This window comes from Pleuronectes platessa, chromosome 10 (assembly GCF_947347685.1).
Source record: "Pleuronectes platessa chromosome 10, fPlePla1.1, whole genome shotgun sequence".
NCBI lineage: Eukaryota > Metazoa > Chordata > Actinopteri > Pleuronectiformes > Pleuronectidae > Pleuronectes > Pleuronectes platessa.
The window spans coordinates 3,425,975-3,450,090 of NC_070635.1; the positions used below are offsets into that span (position 1 = coordinate 3,425,975).

The 24,116-nt window shown below is 43.6% G+C and overlaps 1 protein-coding gene and 1 long non-coding RNA gene across 2 annotated transcripts; both read right to left on the bottom strand.

Annotated features, from left to right (window-relative positions):
• Positions 1–19,581: 19,581 nt before the first annotated feature.
• On the bottom strand, positions 19,582–22,036 carry LOC128448863 (vitelline membrane outer layer protein 1). Its single transcript, XM_053431685.1, has 3 exons — positions 21,766–22,036; positions 20,845–20,957; positions 19,582–20,183 (listed from the first exon to the last, which is right to left on the bottom strand). Exons 1-3 carry the CDS (start codon positions 21,952–21,954, stop codon positions 19,850–19,852), a joined length of 636 nt encoding a protein of 211 aa, XP_053287660.1. The 5' UTR covers positions 21,955–22,036; the 3' UTR covers positions 19,582–19,849.
• Positions 22,037–22,234: 198 nt separating this feature from the next.
• LOC128448868 (uncharacterized) lies at positions 22,235–24,089 on the bottom strand. Its single transcript, XR_008339819.1, has 3 exons — positions 23,980–24,089; positions 23,405–23,510; positions 22,235–22,509 (listed from the first exon to the last, which is right to left on the bottom strand). It is a non-coding gene; the product is annotated as an uncharacterized LOC128448868 (long non-coding RNA).
• Positions 24,090–24,116: the final 27 nt, after the last annotated feature.

Genomic DNA, 24,116 nt, shown 5'->3' on the forward strand with positions numbered 1-24,116 from the left:
TCACTGAGACGTACCTCTTTGTGGACTTTAGCCTCTTTTGCACAAGGACAGCTTCCACATTCATGTCTTCACACATGGCCTTGGCTGATGTTTGTGCACCCACAAAGCCTGTGGCTCTGTAGGACTCAAGAGCTTTTTCAGTCTTTTTCAGTACACTTAATGCTACATCCACTTGCATTGTTTGGGACTGCAAGAGTTTGCTCACCTGCTGAATTTGAATCAACACATCATACCAGACCACTGTGCACAGTGAAAAGCAGAATGACCCCACTTCTTCTGCCAGAGACTGGGCTTCAATCCTGATGATTGGGTCTTTGGCCTGGATTCTCACCTCAGGCAGTGCCTCTCTTACAGCTGTGGCTTCATATCGCAGAGGTTCCACAGGTTTCACTTTGCTCGCCCAACTGGTTTCTGACCAGGGTTGACATTTTTCTTGAGGATGGCCCATCTCTGTGTAGAGGCAGAAAAACAGGCAGTATAGCTTCTGCACAATACCAACTACCTACTTTTGGCAGCATCAGAATTGACCAAACTGAGTGTATGTGCCCCACACGGCACAAACAAACCTCTTGGGTTTAATTGCAGTAGCCTGGCCTGAACTCACTTCTTCTTCCCTCTCATATTTGCCCCGTTGTCATACGACTGTCCTCTGCAGTCATCAAAGGCAATCTCCAACTCCTCCAGCCTCTTCAAAATCAGGGCAGACAAACTTTCACCAGTGGACTCCTCTGCTACTAGGAATCCCATGAAGTGCTCTTTAACCTGGGGGTCTTCTTCCAATGTCAAAATTCTTATCACTACTGACAGCTGTTCAATGTGGCTAACATCCGGGGTGCAATCTAAAATGAGGGAAAAGTATTTGCCTTTCTTTATTTCTTGCACCATTGTTGAGAGAATCTTTCCACTGATGCATTCAATCAACTCATTCTGGATGGTTTTGCCCAAGAACCTGTGGTGTGATGTTTCACATTTAATCTCGTGGATGTGGTCTTTCATCACTGGGTCAAACTGTGCAATAAGCTCAACCTCTTTCAAAAAGTTTCCATTTGAAGGAGAGTGGAGTATTTCTGTGTTTCCTCTAAATGCCATATTTCGCACATCCACCGACTCTGCTCTGCCTCTAAGAGGGCCTGCTCTTGTTTGTCCATGGTTGTACCTTGTTTTAATCGAGCTGCCAATTCTTTCCATGACGCCAAATTGTTCAGGTGTTCCGGACTATTTTCATGGCTGTTTAGAGCAGCACCAACTTCTTTTCATCCTTTCTCCATTTATTACGGTCCTGCTGAAGTACTGGTAGTCAAACCTTCCAATCATCTCTCCTTGGAAAAATGAAATAAGGTGTTACCTGATTTGGTCCGCTCCGAACAAACTCTGTCCTTATTGTGTTCGTGAGATGTGCAGGCCAGTCAGCAGGATCGGTTGGTAGTGGAGCGTCTGTTTGCTTGTTGCATCTGGAGGGCACGCGAAAAGCACTATTTCTCATCTAATATGCACAATTACTTCACACACTCACATAATTGTTGTAGTTTTAAAACCATTCTTGCTTGATATAAGATATTCAGCTGTTTGTATAACCTCTCTGCATTTTAATGGATCTCTATGAGAATGGAGGGGTGGGTGGGTAGATTCAGCTGTGAATTATGCTGGTACAGTATGGAGCACATGGTTGGCTCCATATATATGTATATACAGTATATACACATACATATAACAGTATTTAACAAATGTTTCCAAATGAGATATCTAATTACAATGTAATGTTACTGTATGACTGCATCATGAATGGTTCATGTAGATTAATTCTTGCAAAGTGTATCCTCATATTGTTTAAAAGAGAACCTCCTTGAGCCAAATGAGAAAAATAAAACATGAAGACAATGAGGTAAATGCTAACAATCTTTACATTCATGAGGAACACACCTGAGAAGAGTGTATGGGTGGAATCTGTGGAATCAGGATGATATACAACACGCTGGTCTGAAGTTTTTTGTAGTGGTTCTGGGTCTATACATATTGAGAGAACAGACAAGAGCAAATATATTGGCTGGATTAGAAATGGCTCGACATATTGTCACCTTTATATTAAATTATTTATTATCAGAAAAACCTGTTGAAACATTGCACTCGCCTGAGGATGCCGGCACAGCTGAGGTGCTTAGCTGTTCCTCGTCAATTGATGCAGCAGGTGGTCCCAGATATTTTAAAAGTGAATCTAAAATGATATAACAAAGTATGTATTATCATTATTTGTTAAATGTAGCTATTATGAATTTATTAAGCATTTTGGTGAATTTGGACAGCCTGACATACTTTTTTCACCCCAAAATGCATAGCTCTTGATTAGTGGAATCATGTCTTAATTTAATACACCAAAACTAACGTTGTTATAATTTCTCTAATTTCAATTTCATGACAAAATGTAAATGACGCAAATCGCGGTACAGCTGAACTTGCACTATGTTTTGCTAAAGATAGCCTGATGTTTCGACTGAATGGCAATAACAAGGAACGTCACACGTCACTGACTAGCTAGTGTTAGCTAACTTCCAAAATTACATACAATCCATTCGCTAAAGTTGACAATACAACACTTGGATTTTCACCAGTTTTCCTAATTTGTTGTCAAGTTGCCGTGTTTTTCTTCCTTAATGGGTGTGCTATGCAACGAGTAAGATATTTGTAGTGTTGTTGCACTAGCTATTGGCTTTATCTGTGCGCCACTGGTGTAATTTATGACTGGCTGGCCTTCAATATTTTAATCAATCAAATCAATCAATCAAATTTTATTTGTATAGCCCATATTCACAAAATACAAATCGTCTCATAGGGCTTTAACAGGGTGTGACATCCTCTGCCCTTAACCCTCAGCAAGAGTAAGGAAAAACTACTAAAAACCCTTTTAACAGGGTAAAAATACGTAGAAACCTCAGAGAGACACATGTGAGGATCCCTCTCCCAGGACGAACAGAAGTGATGCCAGAGATGCCACGTGCAGGAAAACATCATCAAGATTAAAGTTTTTAGCAGCATTTGATGAGGGTAAACATCCCGAAGGACAACCCCAACATGACATGCCAAGCAGTCCCGCTGCAATCACAGTCTATGGTCAGCAACCAGCAGGACCACGATCCACCATCTAGACCAGACGCCACTCCAGTCCTCAGTCACCGTCCACCGCCGCCCACCAGGACCCACCAAGAGCCACCACCGCGGCCCTGGTCCATCATGTCTTTTTTGTATAATGTAGAATAAATGAACATATAATTTTTGATATACCCACCTTAAAGAACTATGTGACAGGGAGTAGGACAGCTTTCAATGACAACGGTACATCTTTTCTTCTTTACTCCTGTTTTCCGAGGCTTAAATAAATAATCAATCAAAAGTGCCCGGGGAAATTTTGGTATTCATGAAAGTTTTTTTTTTGTGATTCAATCTTGGCTAAGAACAGGATTTAAGGATTTACCTTTCTCCTTGGCACGTTTCTCTTCTTCTTTCTTTCTTTTCTCCTTAAATTGCGCCCCGGATTGCTTTTGCCTCTTCATTATTTCTTTTTTCCTCAAAGCTGCTAGGACACACACACTCTAATTATACGCCTCAATGTGCCAGCATGTTCTGATAACATCAGAGGGGCGTTTGAGCATTTAGTCAATATCCTTGATATCAAATGTTAATCCCCTCCACTAGTTTGGTCTTTGTCAGCGCTAGTTGGACATTGTTTGCACTAGTTCAGCATCTTACTGTGCTAGTTGAACACAATTTTTTACTAGTCACTCTTTTTAGCCACTGGTGGCACTTTTGTTCAACTAGTTACAACAGAAACTGTACTAGTAACACTGTGCCCCGCACTAGTAGCACAAAAGTCCCTCCTAGTTGGCGTTTTGCCGCACTAGTGGCCCTCTGGACCGAACTTGTAATGCTGAAAGTGTTACTAGCTGACTAGTGACCTGCAAAAGCTCTGACATGTTAGCTAGTCAAACATGGATTCAGCTCACTAGTAAACTAGTGGCCTACAATTTTCTGCACTAGATGAACTAGTGGGAGCTCAAATGCACACTAGTTTACTAGTGGGGTCGAAATACCCCTTCTTTACCAGTTAAAGCCTATTTTGACCTTACAAACTATTTTGACCTTAGCAAACTAGTGAGGTGCAAAGTGTGTAGTCCACTAGTTTCTGAAAAAGAGTGACTAGTAAGATTTTTTGTCCAACTAGTAAAGTAAGATGCTGAACTAGTGTGACCAAATGTCCAACCAGCAGGGAGCCGTTGTGGCCAGCCGGTCGTACACATCTGTGCTGAATGTGACAAACGGAGAGCGGTGTGGAACATGGAGGGGGCCCGAGATGGGTCTTGACCAGTTCTTTGCTATTGACTTCAGTACCAGGGTAAAGACAATGATTTCTATCATTTATCACAGTTCCTTTTTATTTAACTTAAACCTACTGAGGCAAATAATGTTACTTTCAATTGCTTAGTCCGATATTAACTTTTGCTCTCCAGGTAGTACACTGGCTGAAAAGCTGAAGGCCATTATCTCATTAGACATTCTGCTTGTCCATAATTCATGTATTCTACATTATAAATTTAAATCACTTTTGCCAAATCATGACTTATATATATATATAATTATTGAATTTGTTATTCAACAAATTTTCACCTTAAATGTAGAACTGAGTTTTGTTTTTATCATTTTCGTGACTTTTGTTTTTATCATCCTGAAGGTAAAATAGTAAACTTTTAAAATATAAATACAACAGAGTTTCAACCATGCAGCTTTTCATTCCTCACATTGTTTCACAAAGTCACATTAAGTAATGAAATTGTCCCTCTGACTCACACTGGATGTGAAGAGACATCTTAATTTGCATTATTCCAACATAATGGGACAAAAATCAATGAAATAAGTTAATGAAAAAAGGGGAAAGTAGTTTTATTGTTCTGCAGCTCAGAGAATATTTTTATACTGGGAAACTGTGTTTGCAGTCATGACGATTAACTGGTTTCTAACGAATGATCATAAGAATCCTGATTATGTACAGAGAACAATTTACCACAACCACAGATGTATTTACTTTCTGTTGAACAGGATACTACATCACATGCGCTTGTTGCTGTTGCATTAATTAAACAAATAAAAACTGGTTTAATCCGATCTGTTCCTAAGAACTGAACTCTGTTTCCTCATGTGGATTCCAAACAGGGGGATGACGACGACACGGCCATGAACGGCATCCGGCTCATCTGCAGCAAAGTTCGGGACCGGAGCTTAACTTACACTGTGGAGTCTCACCCTGGCCAGTAAGTGTTCTGTACTGGTACCAGTGTCCAATCAGGCACCTTTCATGAAGTGGACAACAATTAAATCCAGTATCAAAATGTGTTAACGCTTTGAAGATCAGTTATACACTGAGTGTATTTTAATCATCAAATCTGCAGTTTTTTGTAATAATACTTGTCTTAACTCATAGTGATTTGTATTTGTATGTATATGATTTACAAAATCCATCTAATTAAAGTAGGTAAAATTATATAAAACCAAACATTGGTGCTGATAATAATTATCATAAAAAAAGAGAAGTGATTTACAAAGATGTTACTGATTCCGAGAAATGATGATAACAAATCAGATTATTAGAAAACTCTATATAGAACAAATTAAATTTGCCTTTTCACAGGGATTAGTTGTGAAATATATAAAATCTCATGTGACCCAGACGTCTCGACTTCGTGTTTCCAAACCAAACCTTGGCTCTTATTCAGATTTGATTCACTCTGCTGTGTTTCCTGCTCTCGTCTCCAGCTGGGGCGACTGGTCCCTACCTCAGTACTGCCCCAGTGGCGTGCTCACCTCTTTCCAGCTCCGCGTGGAGGGCCATCAAGATTAATGTCTTCAAGATTAAAGATTAAAGTCTCTAGCAGCATTTGATGAGGGTAGACATCCCGAAGGACAACCCCAACATGACATGTCAAGCAGTCCCGCTACAATCACAGTCAATGGTCAGCAACCATCCAGACCACGATCCACCATCCAGACCAGACGCCACTCCAGTCCTCAGTCACCGTCCACCGCCGCCCACCAGCACTAGTGGCCCTCTGGACCGAACTAGTAATGCTGAAAGGGTTACTAGCTAACTAGTGAGCTGCAAAAGCTCTGACATGTTAGCTAGTCTAACATGGATTTAGCTCACTAGTAAACTAGTGGCCTACAATTGTCTGCACTAGATGAACTAGTGGGAGCTCAAATGCACACTAGTACACTAGTGGGGTCGAAATACCCACTAGTTTACCAGTAAAAGCCTATTTTGACCTTACTAGCAAACTAGTGAGGTGAAAAATGTGTACTAGTAAACTGGTGTGCATCTGGGCTCCAAACTAGTGCAGTAGATTGTAGTCCACTAGTTTCTGAAAAAGAGTGACTAGTAAGATTTTTTGTCCAACTAGTAAAGTAAGATGCTGAACTAGTGTGACCAAATGTCCAACCAGCAGGGAGCCGTTGTGGCCAACCGGTCGTACACATCTGTGCTGAATTTGACAAACGGAGAGCGGTGTGGAACATGGAGGGGGCCCGAGATGGGTCTTGACCAGTTCTTTGCTGTTGGCTTTAGTACCAGGGTAAAGACAATGATTTCTATCATTTATCACAGTTCTTTTTTATTTAACTTAAACCTACTGAGGCAAATAAAGTTACTTTCAATTGCTTAGTCCGATACTAACTTTTGCTTTCCAGGTAGTACACTGGCTGAAAAGCTGAAGGCCTTAACTCATTGGACATTCTGCTTGTCCATAATTCATGTATTCTACATTATAAATTTAAATTTAAATCACATTTGCCAAATGATGACTTATATATGTATATTTATAATTATTAATTTTGTTATTCAACCAATTTTTCCCTTAAATGTAGAACTGAAGTTTTGTTTGTGTTTTTATCATTTTCGTGACTTTTGTTTTTCTCATCCTGAAGGTAAAATAGGAAACTTTTAAAATATAAATACAACAGAGTTCCGACCGTGCAGCTTTTCATTCCTCACGTTGTTTCACAAAGTCACCTTAAGTAATGGAATTGTCCCTCTGGCTCAAACTGGCTGTGAAGAGACACCTTCATTTGTATTATTTCAACAAAATGGGACAAAAATCAAGGAAATAAGCAAATGAAAAAAGGTAAAAGTTGTTTATTGTTCTGCAGCTCAGAGAACATTTATACTGGGAAACTGTGTTTGCAGTCATGAGGATTAACTGGTTCCCAACGAATGATTGTTACGGCTCCAGGATGTTAGCTTGCTACGTCTAGGGGGGGAGTAGGGGAACCATAACACATGTTACTGTTAGGCTGACTCGGAGAACAACAAAACAGGGCACAACAGCAAACTGGATAAGTAAGTGTGTTTTATTTAGCCAGCGATCCGCCAAGGGGAATAGGGAACTATAAGCGGAGCCAAAGCAAAGAAAACAAGATAAAGTGACAACTAACTAGTGCACACATACAACCTAGCTAATACATACAGAGGGTGGCCCCGCTCCTAACCTGATGTGATAACAGAGTATGGTCTACGTGATGGCAGTGTAAACCCAAGGGTGTCTTACCTATTCACCTAAACCCCGGTGGCATCTCACAAACAAAAGGCAACAGCCCCACACAGCCCACACACAGGCAGACAATGGCCTTCCTCCATGGAGACAAAACAGGTGCAAGTTATCAAGACCTGACGACACTGATTGGCCAACAGACAGCTCCCAGATTGGACAGGGGGTTGGACGATGGTGGAGGAACAGCCAATGGTGTGAGACCTACAGAGAATGAGAGGGGAGACACAGGAAAACAACCACACACGTAACACCCCCACCCATAAGAGCAAACATCACACACGAGAAAGGGCATCCGCACACATATTCTCGGAGCCCTTCTTGTGACGAATCACCAGGTTGTACCCCTGCACAATCAGCGCCCACCGCATGAGGCGCTGGTTCTGATTATACATCCGGTGGAGAAAAACCAGCGGATTGTGATCCGTGTAGACCACAATTGGCCTAGAACTCGATCCCAAATAAACTTCAAAAAACTGGAGTGCCATCAGCAAAGCCAGAGCTTCCTGCTCAATAGTAGAGTACCGTGTCTGGCACTCATTGAACCTCCGTGAGAAGTAGCAGACCGGATGGTCCAGCCCGTTGGAATCCTCCTGGATAAGAACGGCACCGGCACCTACATTGCATGCGTCTACCTCCATCTTGAATGGCTTCTCAAAGTCAGGAGCCACCAGAACAGGGGTACTACATAGCAGAGTCTTAACAGAAACAAAAGCGTGTTGGCAATCTGGAGACCACGCAAACGGGACCAAGGGGCTCAGCAGACTAGTCAGAGGGGCGACAACAGAGGAAAAATTCCTACAGAACCCATGATAATACCCAGCCATACCCAAGAAGCGGCGCAGCTCACGCCGGGTGGTTGGCACTGGGAAGGCAGTGATAGCAGTCACCTTAGCCTCCACGGGGCGCACCTCACCACCCCCAACCTGTTTACCAAGGTAAGTAACGGTAGCTCTACCAAACTCACATTTTGCCAAATTCAGCGTCAAGGAAGCCCTCGCCAAACGCTGGAACACTGTTGTCAAGGTATCTACATGAGCAGCCCAATCAGACGAATACACAACCACATCATCGAGGTAAGCAGCACAGTGTGGGACGTCAGCTAAAACAATATTCACTAAGCGCTGGAAAGTGGCAGGTGCATTCCGCATCCCAAACGCCATCACTGAGTACTGCTGAAACTTGTCTGGAGTGACAAATGCGGAGATCTCCGAAGCACGAGCAGTAAGTGGGACTTGCCAATATCCCTTTAACAGATCCAGCTTTGTCACATACCGGGCAGACCCAATGGTGTCCACACAATCATCAATACGCGGCAACGGGTACGAGTCAGGAACCGTGACTGCCTTCACCTTCCTATAATCCGTACAGAAACGGAACGTGCCATCAGGCTTGGGTACCAAGAGGCATGGTGAACTCCAAGGACTAGAGCTCGAAGACGCCAGACTATTCTCTACTAAATAAGACACCTCCTGCGACATGATCAACCTTTTCGTAGCGTTAATGCGGTATGGATGCTGCTTGATAGGTGCTGCACCTCCCACATCTATATCATGCTTCAAAACGTTGGTCAGGGAAGGAATATCACCGAACAGACAAGGGAACCCACGTATTAGGGCTACCATGTCAGCCCTACGTTCCTCATCCAGATAGGCCAGATGCGAGTCAAGAGATGACAGCATCCGAGAGTTCAACAACCGAGGGGTCTGTTGAGGAGCACTCCGCAACTCCAATCCATCCTCGTCACCCTCAGGAACCTGGTAGGAGCCTGGAACCAATACAGCTGGAACGGCAGACTTGACTGTGGGACCCGTAGACCCTTCTACGGAGTCCTCAGGAGGAGTAACTTTTGCATGATACAACTTAAGCATGTTAACATGGCAAACTCTTGTCTTGCGCCTCCGATCTGGGGTCTGTATAACATAATCTGTGTCACTCAACTTCCGTCCCACACAATAAGGACCGGAGAAACGGGCAGAGAGGGAGGATCCGGGAATGGGAAGCAGAACTAGAACCTGGTCACCCGTCTGCAGTGAACGTGGGACAGCCTTCTCATCAAAGTGACGCTTCATCCGCTTCTGTGAGGCGGACAGAGCTTCCCTAGCGAGGGCACAGGCACTGTGCAACCGTTCACGGAACCGGCTCACATAAGTTAACACATTTTGAGAAGAAGCACTACCCGAGATAAGCTGGTCTTTCAGAACTCTGAGAGGGCCGCGTACCGTATGTCCAAAAACAAGGTCAGCCGGACTAAACCCTAAGGACTCCTGAACGATCTCACGAACCGCAAACAAGGCAAAAGGAACACCCTCATCCCAGTCTCTCCCGGTCTCGAGACAGTACTTTCGCAGTATGGATTTAAGCGTTTGGTGCCAACGTTCGAGGGCACCCTGAGACTCAGGGTGGTAGGCACTGGAAACTCTGTGTGTAATAGACAAAGATGTCAGCACCTGCTCAAAAAGGTTAGAAAGGAAATTACTTCCTTGATCAGTTTGCACCACTTTCGGGAGCCCAAACGTCGAGAAAAACTTAACCAAAGCCTTGACCACTGCCTGAGCAGTGATTTTCCGAAGGGGAATAGCCTCAGGATAACGTGTAGCAACACACATAATCGTCAATAAAAACTGGTTACCAGTCTTAGACTTAGGCAATGGGCCAACACAATCAACTAACACGTGCTTAAAAGGCTCACCTAACGCGGGTATCGGACAGAGAGGAGCGGGTGGAATAACCTGGTTTGGTTTTCCTGTGACCTGACAGGTATGACAAGTACGACAGAATGCAGCTACATCACGTTTCAGTCCAGGCCAAAAGAAGTGCCTTAGAATCCTGTCATAGGTTTTCGTGATACCTAAATGACCAGACCATACGTGACTATGAGCAAGTGATAGAATATCCTGTCGATATGCAACAGGCACTACAATCTGATAGATCACACTCCAGTCACGTTCTGAATCAAGAGATGAAGTCCACTTACGCATGAGAAGAGCATTATCTAGGAAGTAACCCACCTTACCGTCGATATCCCCACCCGGAGTAACAGCCTTCCCATAACACTGCTCCAGTGTAGAATCTATCTTTTGCATAGCAACCAGCTTATCACGAGTTATCGGTAGAGGCAATGGGTCGAGACTAAGGCCAGCACTCTCAACGGCACTGTTCTTATCAGGCTGTGGAGGGGGCACAGAGGTAGAACCAGTAACCTCATTTACGTCCCCCACTGGGACAAGAAAGGAGTCAGACAGGTCAACCACATTACTCAATGGTCGGGACTGCGCCCGTGTAACAGCCCCCACCGGAAAAATCCCAGGGAATCTCTCGGCTAACTCATCCTCAGCGTTAGCTTCGGGACAGTCCAATACCTCCAACATAGGCAGCACTCTGCCTCCAGCAATATCATTGCCCATGATAAACTGAACGCCTTTTACCGGCAGGTTATGACATACCCCGACTTTGAAAATTCCACTGACAATCACATTTTAAATGTATCAGGTGCAAGGGGACTGGCACAAACCCCATCTCTATGCCCTGAACCAAAACACTGGAACCACAGAATGAATCACCTGACAATGGCACTGCATCAGAGAGGATAAACGACTGGGCCACCCCAGTGTCACGGAGAATCTGAACCTTTTGCTGTTCCTTTGGATCACCGGTCAGTGACACGAGACCACTCAAAATGAATGGTTTGTAGCTGGGGTCAGGAAGGTCAGAAATACACACATTCGGCATAACTGCCACAGAGCGAGAAACTGTACTTATCAACCCAACCCCCTTTGGTTGTTGAACGGGCGGTGGATGATTTCTCATACGAAGCTGACAGTCAGCAATTAAATGGCCAAATTCATGACAATAATAACACTCCCGTTCCTCCCTAGAACGTAAAGGTAGCGAAACTGACCTGCGAAACTGAGTGGTTGGAGAGGTAGAGAACGAATGAGCGGGCTTGTGGGTGAGTACAAACTCGTCCGCTAATACAGCTGCCTGGGACATTGACACCACTTTTTGCTCATTCAAGTATGTTACTATACGTTCTGATACACTATTCTTGAATTCCTCCAGCAGGACTAATTCTCGAAGAGAGGAAAAATCTGTAGTTTTAGTGGCGGTGCACCACCGATCAAACAAGGTGGACTTCTCTCGAGCAAACTCCATGAAAGTACGATCAGGAGACTTTTTGCAACTCCTAAATTTTTGTCTAAATCTATGTCTTGTTAGTTTACACTGAAGCAAGAGGGGCCACACCTCTTTAGGCCACTGCATAGAAACTGCGATGCGTTCAAACACACCAAAATAAGAATCGATTTCCGATTCCCGGAACTGCGGAACCAACGCCATTTGTTTAGTCACATCCAATGTGCAAAATGAGCCAGCTAGTGGAGAAGAGAGGGTGGTTTGGGGTGAACGTGCTGCACTTGCAGCCTCCAATTCCAACCTCCGTAGTTTCACCTCCTTCTCTGCCTCAATCCGTCGGATCTCCAGATGGTGCTCACGCTCAGCTTGCCTCTCTCCACGCTCAGCCTCCATTTGCAAGCGGGCCAACCTTACTTTCAGACGGGCGTCCTGAGGCGACATTAATAAAGTAGGTGACAACGGATTAAAGCGTGGTAAGGTAGCGGGTGGCTTAGCCTCTGCCCCAGCCTGCATGTCCTCCCTATCATCACTACAAGGAGAAGCCACATTCACACCAAGCACCTCCTTGCCCACCAGCATATCCACGACACACTCCTTAAGTCTCGCTTTGAGCAGGGTCCCCTGAACTGGAAACTCAAAATGAGCCGCTATGGCATATAAATCAGCCTTCCGGCATCTGTCAATTCGATCCATAGACGGATCAGCCAAAAAGACACCCAAATCAAAAGCCTCCATAACGAGCCCTACAAAAGCAACTACTGCCTATCTTATACACACAAACCAGCTACACTATGTGCACACCTGCATCGAACACCTCACAGCCAGCCCGACGTGGAGTCCTACAATGAGGATCCCGGACGAGCCCCCAAATACCTGTTTTGTCTCCATGGAGGAAGGCCATTGTCTGCCTGTGTGTGGGCTGTGTGGGGCTGTTGCCTTTTGTTTGTGAGATGCCACCGGGGTTTAGGTGAATAGGTAAGACATAGGTACTGGTACCAGTGTCCAATCAGGCACCTTTCATAAACTGGACAACAATTAAATCCAGTATCAAAATGTGTTAACACTTTGAAGATCAGTTATACACTGTGTGTATTTTAATCATCAAATCTGTAGCTGGTTGTAATACTTTTCTTAACTCATAGTGATTTGTATTTGTATGTATATGATTTATAAAATCCATCTAATTAAAGTAAATAAAATTATATAAAACCAAACATTGGTGATGATAATTATCATAAAAACTGATTTACACAGATGTTACTGATTCCGAGAAATTATGATAACAAATCAGATTATTAGAAAACTCTTCATAGAACCAATTAAATTAGCTTTTTCACGGGGATTAGTGGTGAAATATATAAAAACTCATGTTACCCAGACGTCTCGACTTCGTGTTTCCAAACCACACCTTGGCTCTTATTCAGATTTGATTCACTCTGCTGTGTTTCCTGCTCTCGTCTCCAGCTGGGGCCACTGGTCTCTACCTCAGTACTGCCCCAGTGGCGTGCTCACCTCTGTCCAGCTCCACGTGGAGGCCCATCGGGGCAACGGTGACGAGATGTTAAAAATCTCCGGACTGATTGATGTAGAGTTCACTGCCTCCATGAGATCATTATTCTATATTTTCATATGTGGAATCATAAAAGTCACAGGTTATTAGAGAGTTGATGGGCAGCTCCACTTGTTACAGCACTGCCATCTAGTGGGGAAATAAACAGGATTCATATTGTTCCTGATGGTTTCGAGCACTGAAATGATTAGTGGACCATTAGAATTAGATCACAATCAATGGAACGACAGTGCAATTGATCATTATTAGTCACTTTTAGTGTCTTTGCACCAGCTGCCTATTCTTTTTGAAGATGTTATTGAGGACCTTTTAAATCCTGCACCACCTGACTCCTGGTTATGTTATGCCAATCAGTGTCTTATCAAAATTTGTCAGGCCTTAAACTGTAAATGAATTAATACCCCCTCTCGTCATTTCTTATGCATTAGCTCCGTGGTATAATTCCCAGACAAATGACCTAAAACAATTATCAAGAAAACTAGAAAGGAAGTGGTGCTCCAGCAACCGTGTTGAAAATCTCATAGACTGGAAGAATAGTTTTAAAGAATAATAAAGGCTCTCCACAAAGCAAGAGCGGCCTATTATTCAAAACTAATAGAAGAAAACAAAAACAACCCCAGGTTTCTCTTCAGCACTGTAGCCAGGCTGACAGAGAGTCACACCTCCACCGAACCCAGTATTTCTCGATCCCTAAATAGCAATATCTTTATGACCTTTTTCAATGATAAAATTCTAACTATTAGAAATAAAATCAACCATCTCCTGCCCTCAATTGGCATTAATACCCTACCAACAACAGAAATCTCAGAAACGGCTGAGAGTCCTACCGATTTAAACGATATTGATGACATATTTTATGATATAAATTATCAATATGCATCCCACACCATATCACGTATTCTCCACATAGGCTTGAGTGGAGAATACGTAATTTACCCTCGACACCAGACATTTAACGGAGCAAACAGCGGAGAAGTTCTTCAACATGGATGACATTAAATTAATAATTGAAGTGGAGAAGTACAGTGAGTTGTATGATCCTCGGAACATGTTGTATAAAGACAACACCAAAAAAGACAAATGTTGGGACGCTGTTGCTTAATGTTGGAGCAACAAGTAAGTATATGCTTGAATACTACTGGATCAACGGGTGATATTATCAGTGCTGCCCGGCGGTTCAGCGTCGCTTCAGCGTCCGGTGTGACAGCCAAGCGCCGGCGCGATAGGGATTACCGCGGCGCGGCGCTTTGACGTCGCCTCCGCGTTCTCTGTTCCTCTTTCAAAATGAATGCGCTGTCGATGTCTTCTAAAACTGACTCAATGGCAGCATCTACACATCTCAGCTCTCCAGCGGCAGGCATTTTGTTGAAAACCAAGTCAACCCAAGCGCTTTTGATGACGTAGTTGATTACGTAACTGCTGATCACATATCTATGGTTGATCATCTTTCCATCATCGTATAAAGCCCGCCCTGACAACCTGATTGGTCCGGTCAGTTTCTGTTCGGGCATAATCTCTCCCCTACGGAGCGACTCCAGACCTTCAGACTTTCAGTTTGGGAGGCAGACACCATCTGTTCGTTTAAGAGAAGGCTCAAAACCTTCCTTTTTGATAAAGCTTATAGTTAGAGCTAATCAGTGCGGCAGAACGTTACTTGTTCTATGTTCTAAAATAGGAAGTGTTTAGTTTAAAAAGGCATAGAGGTATTGATGGCTGATCTACTGAGTGGGCCACATGGTTTACATTGTACTATTATACAAACCAGTAGACAGTCAGATTTACCTTGAGCCTTAGTGTACCCCCAAGTTCAGCCTGTATCATTGATTACAAGGCAAAAAAAAACGATGACGCTAAGACGCAAAGGGAATTTATTACACATGACACACGGAGCTTCTCTTTCCAGCTTCCATTCTTCTTCTTCATCCCTATCACATTGAAGTAATACATATCTCATCAGTACATCTTACTGACTTTAGCCCTTCCCCGAGTCCCTTTGCTTTAACGCCCGCAGATCCGGACCCGTTGTGGCCGCACCATGGATTACAATTGTGGATCGCGCATCAGAGGTCGCAATGGTGGATCCAGTATGGCGGATTCTATATCGTGCGGGCTGATCGTAGTGGTAAAGGCGGATCCTGTGTCGCGTTGCCATCATCAACAATGGTTGTGGACCACAACCGAGGCAGCGGCTGATGATGGATCTTAAAGGACCGATCGTATGCCCATTTTCCGACGCTAGCTTTCGAGCTAACGCCGGAGCTAACTTACCTGCCGGCTCTGCTCCTCCGACAGACCTCCGCCTCTTACCCCGCTCCCCGGCTGGTTAGCTTTCCCCCTCGGCTAGCTTCCCAGCTAACACCGGAGATCCAGCTCAGCCCGCTAGATGAGGAGGTTTCATTGAACACACACGGAGCCTTGCGTCAAAAGCAGCCGATGCCTCACTCATCTGCCCCCAGAGCAGACGTAGCTGTAGCTAACACACCAAGCACGATCACGGTGAATACACCGCGTTCCACATTATTATGCAAATTGGATTTAAGGGTCATAAACATTCATTTTTTAGTTTTTGAATTAAACTCATGGATGGTATTGTGTCTCAGGGCTATTTGGATGATTGAAATCAATCTCAGACACCTGTGATAATTAGTTTTCCAGGTGAGCCCAATCAAAGGAAAACTACTTAAGAAGGATGTTCCACATTATTAAGCAAGCTATATGTTTCAGGCAAAATGGGGAAGAAAAAGGATCTCTCTGCTGCTGAAAAGCAGCAAATAGTGCAATACCTTGGTCAAGGTATCACAACATTGGATATTTCCAAAAGAATTGCGCGTGATCATCGGACGGTGAAGAAATTTGTCACTGATTCACAGCACAAGCGGGTTTGTTTCAGACAAACGCAAAATAAGGAAGATTTCTGCCAAACAAATGCGTAGGGTTAAGAGAGCAGCCACTAAAATGCCATTGAATAGCAGCAAACAGGTGTTTGAAGCCGCTGGTGCCTCTGGAGTCTCGCGAACTTCAAGATGTAGGATGCTCAAGAGGTTTGCAAGTGTCCTTAAACCTGTTATTCGGCCACCCCTAAACCAAGCTCACAAGCAAAAAAGGTTGCAGTGGGCTCAGGACTACATGAAGACTAACTTCCAAACTGTTTTGTTTACGGATGAGTGCCGTGCAACCCTTGATGGTCCTGATGGATGGAGTAGAGGATGGTTGGTGAATGGCCACCATGTCCCAACAAGGCTGAGACGTCAACAAGGAGGTGGCGGAGTCATGTTTTGGGCCGGAATCATGGGGAGAGAGCTGGTAGGACCCTTCAGGGTCCCTGACGGTGTGAAAATGACCTCGGCAAAGTACGTAGAGTTTCTGACTGACCACTTTCTTCCGTGGTACAAAAAGAAGAACCGTGCCTTCCGAAGCAAAATCATATTCATGCATGACAATGCACCATCTCATGCTGCAAAGAATACCTCTGGGGCATTGGCTGCTATGGGCATAAAAGGAGAGAAACTCATGGTGTGGCCCCCATCTTCCCCTGACCTTAACCCTATTGAGAACTTTTGGAGCATCATCAAGCAAAATATCTATGTGGGTGGAAGGCAGTTCACATCCAAGCAGGTGCTCTGGGAGGCTATTATGGCATCCTGCAAAGACATTAAAGCAGAAACTATCAAAGAATTCACAAGTTCAATGGATGCAAGAATTGTGAAGGTGATATCAAAGAAGGGGTCCTATGTTAACATGTAACTTGACCTGTTAAGATGATTTTGATTAAAACTTTTTTTGATTTCAGTAAATATGACCTCTTAATGCTGCACATTCAACAAATAACAATTTTTAGTTCTTTACAATGTAGTAAACACAGCAGCCGGGTGTTGTTGAAGTTGTTGATGATGAAGGAAGGACGCCGAGGACCAAGTAGTTTCAGTGTAACAAAGTTTATTACAAGAAATCACAGGTCAGGACGAGCTCTAGAGACTCGGAGACATCACACAGCCAAATGGTGAAATCTGACTTGCAGGGGATGTAAGCACACATATATAGGGAGTTTGGTTCCACCCATGACTTCAGGTATAATGCATCCCACATGGGATTTCTGACTGAATAAGGGCACATCTTTGTGTCCGAACATGAAGGCACACTAGTCAAGAACATTCCTTCTGAGCCCATCTGTTAACTGGTAAGAGATGGTTCCCTAGGTCAAAGGTCATCCCCCAAAGGGTAAAGTAAATAAGACACACATCTGGTGGACTCTCTGAGAATGTCTTTGTTTTTGGAAGCATATATCCACATGTTTTACTCTAACGAATATACGACAACAACCTATAAAATATCTTGAAACTTTGAAACTCAGAAACTCTGCATAATAATTTGGAACACTGCATTTTGAGTTTTTTATTTTTGAAAAAAATTCTGTTATCATTGGGAGGTTTGTTCAATAAAATTTGAATTATACTCTAACAGTTGATGACTTTGAAATTATACTGACTGGCTGTGCATTACTATTTAGGAAAAACTGAGCAAAGTGTAATTTGCATAATAATGTGGAACGCGGTGTAAACGTCAATAATAACAACAGTAACACCAGGTAAAAAAAAATGTTTTTAAAAAAGTGATTCATTGTGCTTCAGAGATGGAGGCGAGTTAAATTGTGAGTGAAACCACGGGGTCTCTTACCAGTGGAAGCGCCTCTAGTGGTGCTCAGCGCTGCCTCCCATCGCCTCTATGAGATGACTGTGGGGCCGTGGAGCTGCTGCAGTGGCGCTGGTGTCCCTGCGCTGACTATGCGCTGGCTGACTATGCGCTGGCTGACTATGCGCTGGCTGACTATGCGCTGGCTGACTATGCGCTGGCTGACTATGCGCTGGCTGACTATGCGCTGGCTGACTATGCCGCTTCCCCAGTTACTGTCGAGTCCGGTCCTTGCCCGGACCAGACAGCACGTGTTCGTAGATTCGAGGTTCAGATGGGAAAGGCAATTATTAAGACAAGTTCAATGTTCAAAAGTTTCACAGTAACAGCTAACGCTAGCGAGCTAATGCCTCAGACTTAGCTGTCTGAGGGGTAGCAGCAGCGAGCTAAAGCTAGCTTGCAGTGTTAATTTGCTGCTGCTACCCCTCAGACAGCTAAGTAGCCGCATATAACATGCCAATCATCGAGGCGGAGGCCCCCGGGACACTTAACATTTTCCGCAGGATCCAAGCTTCACCCTAATGCACAGTGTCGGCATTGTCAGCCCGGGCTCCAGCGTTAGCTTGCGTTAGTTCGCGAGCTAACGCTAGGCGGGGAGCCGGACTGTCTCTCCCCGGAGCCGGTGAGATGATGGCGGGGGTGATCCAAGGCAGCGTAACGAGACTCCCTACATGGGCATGTTGTGCAATTACGTAATTTTCTGTCGTAATCCCATTGGACGCACTTTAGAGTATCGTTTTGGACATAGGGGAACCACAACAAATCGCGGGAGTTGTTTTTTTCAAGAGTTTTTGGGACGGTAGACATGCCAGATACCCACAATAACATGTAGAAGCACTACAAAAGTGGAATTTTCATATGATGGGTCCTTTAATAAGCGGCAGTGGACAATGACTGTGGACTATAGTGGATCCGATCTGGATGGCGGATCATGATCTTGCTGCCTGCTGACCATGGACTATGATTGCAGCAGGACTGCTTGACATATAGTACTGAAGTTATCCTTCAAAATGTTTACCCTCATCGATGCTGCTAAAAACTTTAATCTTGATGATGTTTTCCTACACCTGACATCTATTGCACTTCTGTCCGCCCAGGGACAGGGATCCTCACATGTGGCTCTCTCTGAGATTTCTACGTATTTTTACCCTATTAAAAGGGTTTTTAGTAGTTTTTCCTTACTCTTGCTGAGCGTTAAGGACAGAGGATGTCAAACCATGTTAAAGCCCTATGAGCCGAATTGTGATTATTGAATATTGGCTATAAAAATCAAATTTGATTGATTGATTTCATAATTACCTCGGTTCCAGCAGGGATTGTGGGAAACGCCCCGTGTCAGCGCCTCCAGCTTAATCTGACTTTACCGCGAGCTCATTGGTTCATCAAACAGGAAGTGAAAACACGCCGCTCTCGCACTGATGAAGTGAGGAGGCGACGACACGATGTTAAAATGTCTCCTTCATCTTTTTGTCTTTGCTGTCGAAGCCGACACTTGAAACTGTGATTTCAAGTGAACTCTGATCTCAGTGTTTGTGTTTTTAATAAAAGGAAATGAAACCTAATCAGAGACTTGAAGTTCTGAGAAAAAACGTCACAGAAACAGCAGCGATTCAAATGAGCACTTTATTATTTGTCATTTTTTAATTCAGGGTGAGGGAGGAGGGGCGGACCATGCTGCTAACCTGTCAATCACTGTCGATAAAACAAACATAAAGCACAAATTCAGAAACAGCATCACAGGATTATGAACAAAACATAAACAGCATTTGAATAAAGTCACAAACGTCCTTCAGCTGTTAAACCAAACTTTGCTTTTATCTCGATTCCATTTACAAGTTTTATAACATTGGCAGAGGTAATTACTTTGAGTCTCTCAGCTCTTCCCGGGCTTTAATTTAATTACCTTCTGGACTCTGGCACAGCAAATGAAGCGCACGTCGTTGAGGGCGGTGTCGTCCCCTTTCCCCTGTCGGTCCTCCATCTTGGTCTGGATGCCGCAGATTACTCCATGGCCACAATTCTTGCTCCATTCGCCGTACACCCCCGAGTCCAGGCCTCTGCCCTCCAGCACGTGGCCACTGCTGCAGCGGAACCTGATGTTGTTGGCAGCGGTGTCGTCACCTCTGCCCTGTTGGCCCTCCACGCGGAGCTGGAAAGAGGTGAGCACGCCACTGGGGCAGTACTGAGGGTTGGACCATTCGCCCCAGCTGGAGACAAGAGCAGGAAACACAGCAGAGTGAATCAAATCTGAATAAGAGCCAAGGTTTGGTTTGGAAACACGAAGTCGAGACGTTTCAATATCTGAACCCTGAACTCCAAATCCTGGAAAAATAATGTTTTGATTTCCATGATGTAGAAACTGTCTCCAGCTTCCTGCTGCTTCCAAAACATATTTTTTTAAAACCTTATTCTTATTTAACCTTCACAGGACCGACAGGTTGGTTCCACTGAGACAAACGATCTGACCAGCTGAATAATTAAAGACATTGATAACAACCACCTCAGTGACTCAGAGAAATAAAGAGTTTCTACTGATAAGTTCATTTCTTTTCAGATTCCCTGCTTCTAAATACCAGCTCTCCACAGGGACAGCTGTATTTTAAAGTAATTAAAGTAAGAAAACCATAATGTGACCGAGCAGTTTACATAATGTTTGTTTCATGCTACAACTGAAAATCAAGTGGATTTACATCTGGGTCACATGAGTTTTTATATATTTCACAACAAGGCAAATTTAATTGATTCTATGCAGAGTTTTCTAATAATTTGACTGGTTATCATCATTTCTTGGATTCTCACATCTTTGTAGATCACTTCTCTTTCTTATGATCATTATTATCAGCACCAATGTTTGGTTTCATTACTTACAAGCCAGAATGAGACTCCACAGTGTAAGTTAAGCTCCGCTTCCCGTCTTTGCCGCAGATCAGGCGGATGCCGTTCAGGGCCGTGTTGTCACCTCCGCCCTGTTTGGCCTCCACCTGAGGAAACAGAGTTCAGTTCCCTGGAGTAGATCGGTTTAAACCAGTTTTTATTTGTTTAATTGCTGCACCCTCAACAAGCTCTCGTGATGTCACAGATCACAGCAGGTGAAGAGCAGCGTAGTATCTGGTACAACAGGAAGTAAAAGCATCTCCGGTTGTTGTATATTGTTCTCTGTTCATAATCAGGATTCTTTTGATCATTCATTAGGAACCAGTTAATCCTCATGACTGCAAACACAGTTTCCCAGTAGAAATGTTCTCTGAGATGCGGAACAATAAAACAAACTTTTACCTTTTTTCATTTACTTATTTTATTGATTTTTGTCCCATTATGTGGAAATAATAGAAATGAAGGTGTCTCTTCACAGCCAGTTTGAGTCAAAGGGACAATTCCATTACTTAATGTGACTTTGTGAAATAACGTGAGGAATGAAAAGCTGCATGGTCGAATCTCTGATGTATCTATATTTTAAAAGTTTCCTATTTTACCTTCAGGATGATAAAAACAAAGGTCACGAAAATGTTAAAAACACAATCTTCAGTTCTACATTTAAGGTCAAAATTAGTTGAATAACTAAATCAATAATTACATATATAAGTGATGAAGAATTTAAAATGTAGAACACATGAATTATGGACAAGCAGAATGTCTAATGAGATGAAGGCCTTCAGCTTTTTAGCCAGTGTACTTCCTGGAAAGCAAAAGTTAGTATTGGACTAAGCAATGGAAAGTTATTTTATATACCTCAGTAGGTTTAAGTTAAATAAAAAATAACTGATAAATGTTAGAAATCAGTTTCTTTACCCTGGTACTGAAGCCAATAGCAAAGTACTGGTCACGACACATCCCGGTCAACATCCATGTTCCCCACCGCTGTCCGTTTGTCACAGACAGCACAGATGTGGTTGATCGTCTGTTCACAACAGGTCTCCGCTGGAACAACCCCACGGACAACACGGCCAGCAAGGCCACGGCGCGGAGCAGACTCTTCATGTCGACAGCACTAAGTGGAAGGTTTTCAACGTGTTGATCGCGAAAAGATAACTCGTATTAAGCCATGTTTACAAACAGGGCTGGCCTTAGTACATTTAGGCAAGCTTCACTGAGACGTGCCTCTTTGTGGACTTTAGCCTCTTTTGCACAAGGACAGCTTCCACATTCATGTCTTCACACATGGCCTTGGCTGATGTTTGTGCACCCACAAAGCCTGTGGCTCTGTAGGACTCAAGAGCTTTTTCAGTCTTTTCAGTACACTTAATGCTACATCCACTTGCATTGTTTGGGACTGCAAGAGTTTGCTCACCTGCTGAATTTGAATCAACACATCATACCAGACCACTGTGCACAGTGAAAAGCAGAATGACCCCACTTCTTCTGCCAGAGACTGGGCTTCAATCCTGATGATTGGGTCTTTGGCCTGGATTCTCACCTCAGGCAGTGCCTCTCTTACAGCTGTGGCTTCATATCGCAGAGGTTCCACAGGTTTCACTTTGCTCGCCCAACTGGTTTCTGACCAGGGTTGACATTTTTCTTGAGGATGGCCCATCTCTGTGTAGAGGCAGAAAAACAGGCAGTATAGCTTCTGCACAATACCAACTACCTACTTTTGGCAGCATTAGAATTGACCAAACTGAGTGTATGTGCCCCACACGGCACAAACAAACCTCTTGGGTTTAATTGCAGTAGCCTGGCCTGAACTCACTTCTTCTTCCCTCTCATATTTGCCCCGTTGTCATACGACTGTCCTCTGCAGTCATCAAAGGCAATCTCCAACTCCTCCAGCCTCTTCAAAATCAGGGCAGACAAACTTTCACCAGTGGACTCCTCTGCTACTAGGAATCCCATGAAGTGCTCTTTAACCTGGGGGTCTTCTTCCAATGTCAAAATTCTTATCACTACTGACAGCTGTTCAATGTGGCTAACATCCGGGGTGCAATCTAAAATGAGGGAAAAGTATTTGCCTTTCTTTATTTCTTGCACCATTGTTGAGAGAATCTTTCCACTGATGCATTCAATCAACTCATTCTGGATGGTTTTGCCCAAGAACCTGTGGTGTGATGTTTCACATTTAATCTCGTGGATGTGGTCTTTCATCACTGGGTCAAACTGTGCAATAAGCTCAACCTCTTTCAAAAAGTTTCCATTTGAAGGAGAGTGGAGTATTTCTGTGTTTCCTCTAAATGCCATATTTCGCACATCCACCGACTCTGCTCTGCCTCTAAGAGGGCCTGCTCTTGTTTGTCCATGGTTGTACCTTGTTTTAATCGAGCTGCCAATTCTTTCCATGACGCCAAATTGTTCAGGTGTTCCGGACTATTTTCATGGCTGTTTAGAGCAGCACCAACTTCTTTTTATCCTTTCTCCATTTATTACGGTCCTGCTGAAGTACTGGTAGTCAAACCTTCCAATCATCTCTCCTTGGAAAAATGAAATAAGGTGTTACCTGATTTGGTCCGCTCCGAACAAACTCTGTCCTTATTGTGTTCGTGAGATGTGCAGGCCAGTCAGCAGGATCGGTTGGTAGTGGAGCGTCTGTTTGCTTGTTGCATCTGGAGGGCACGCGAAAAGCACTATTTCTCATCTAATATGCACAATTACTTCACACACTCACATAATTGTTGTAGTTTTAAAACCATTCTTGCTTGATATAAGATATTCAGCTGTTTGTATAACCTCTCTGCATTTTAATGGATCTCTATGAGAATGGAGGGGTGGGTGGGTAGATTCAGCTGTGAATTATGCTGGTACAGTATGGAGCACATGGTTGGCTCCATATATATGTATATACAGTATATACACATACATATAACAGTATTTAATAAATGTTTCCAAATGAGATATCTAATTACAATGTAATGTTACTGTATGACTGCATCATGAATGGTTCATGTAGATTAATTCTTGCAAAGTGTATCCTCATATTGTTTAAAAGAGAACCTCCTTGAGCCAAATGAGAAAAATAAAACATGAAGACAATGAGGTAAATGCTAACAATCTTTACATTCATGAGGAACACACCTGAGAAGAGTGTATGGGTGGAATCTGTGGAATCAGGATGATATACAACACGCTGGTCTGAAGTTTTTTGTAGTGGTTCTGGGTCTATACATATTGAGAGAACAGACAAGAGCAAATATATTGGCTGGATTAGAAAT

Coding starts and splice junctions, on each gene's coding strand:
- LOC128448863 (XM_053431685.1), bottom strand. CDS start 21,954: ATGAAGAGTCTGCTCCGCGCCGTGGCCTTGCTGGCCGTGTTGTCCGTG. Junction 20,958..21,765: donor CTATTGGCTTCAGTACCAGG/GTAAAGAAACTG, acceptor CTGTTTCCTCAG/GTGGAGGCCAAACAGGGCGG. Junction 20,184..20,844: donor GTGGAGTCTCATTCTGGCTT/GTAAGTAATGAA, acceptor TCTTGTCTCCAG/CTGGGGCGAATGGTCCAACC.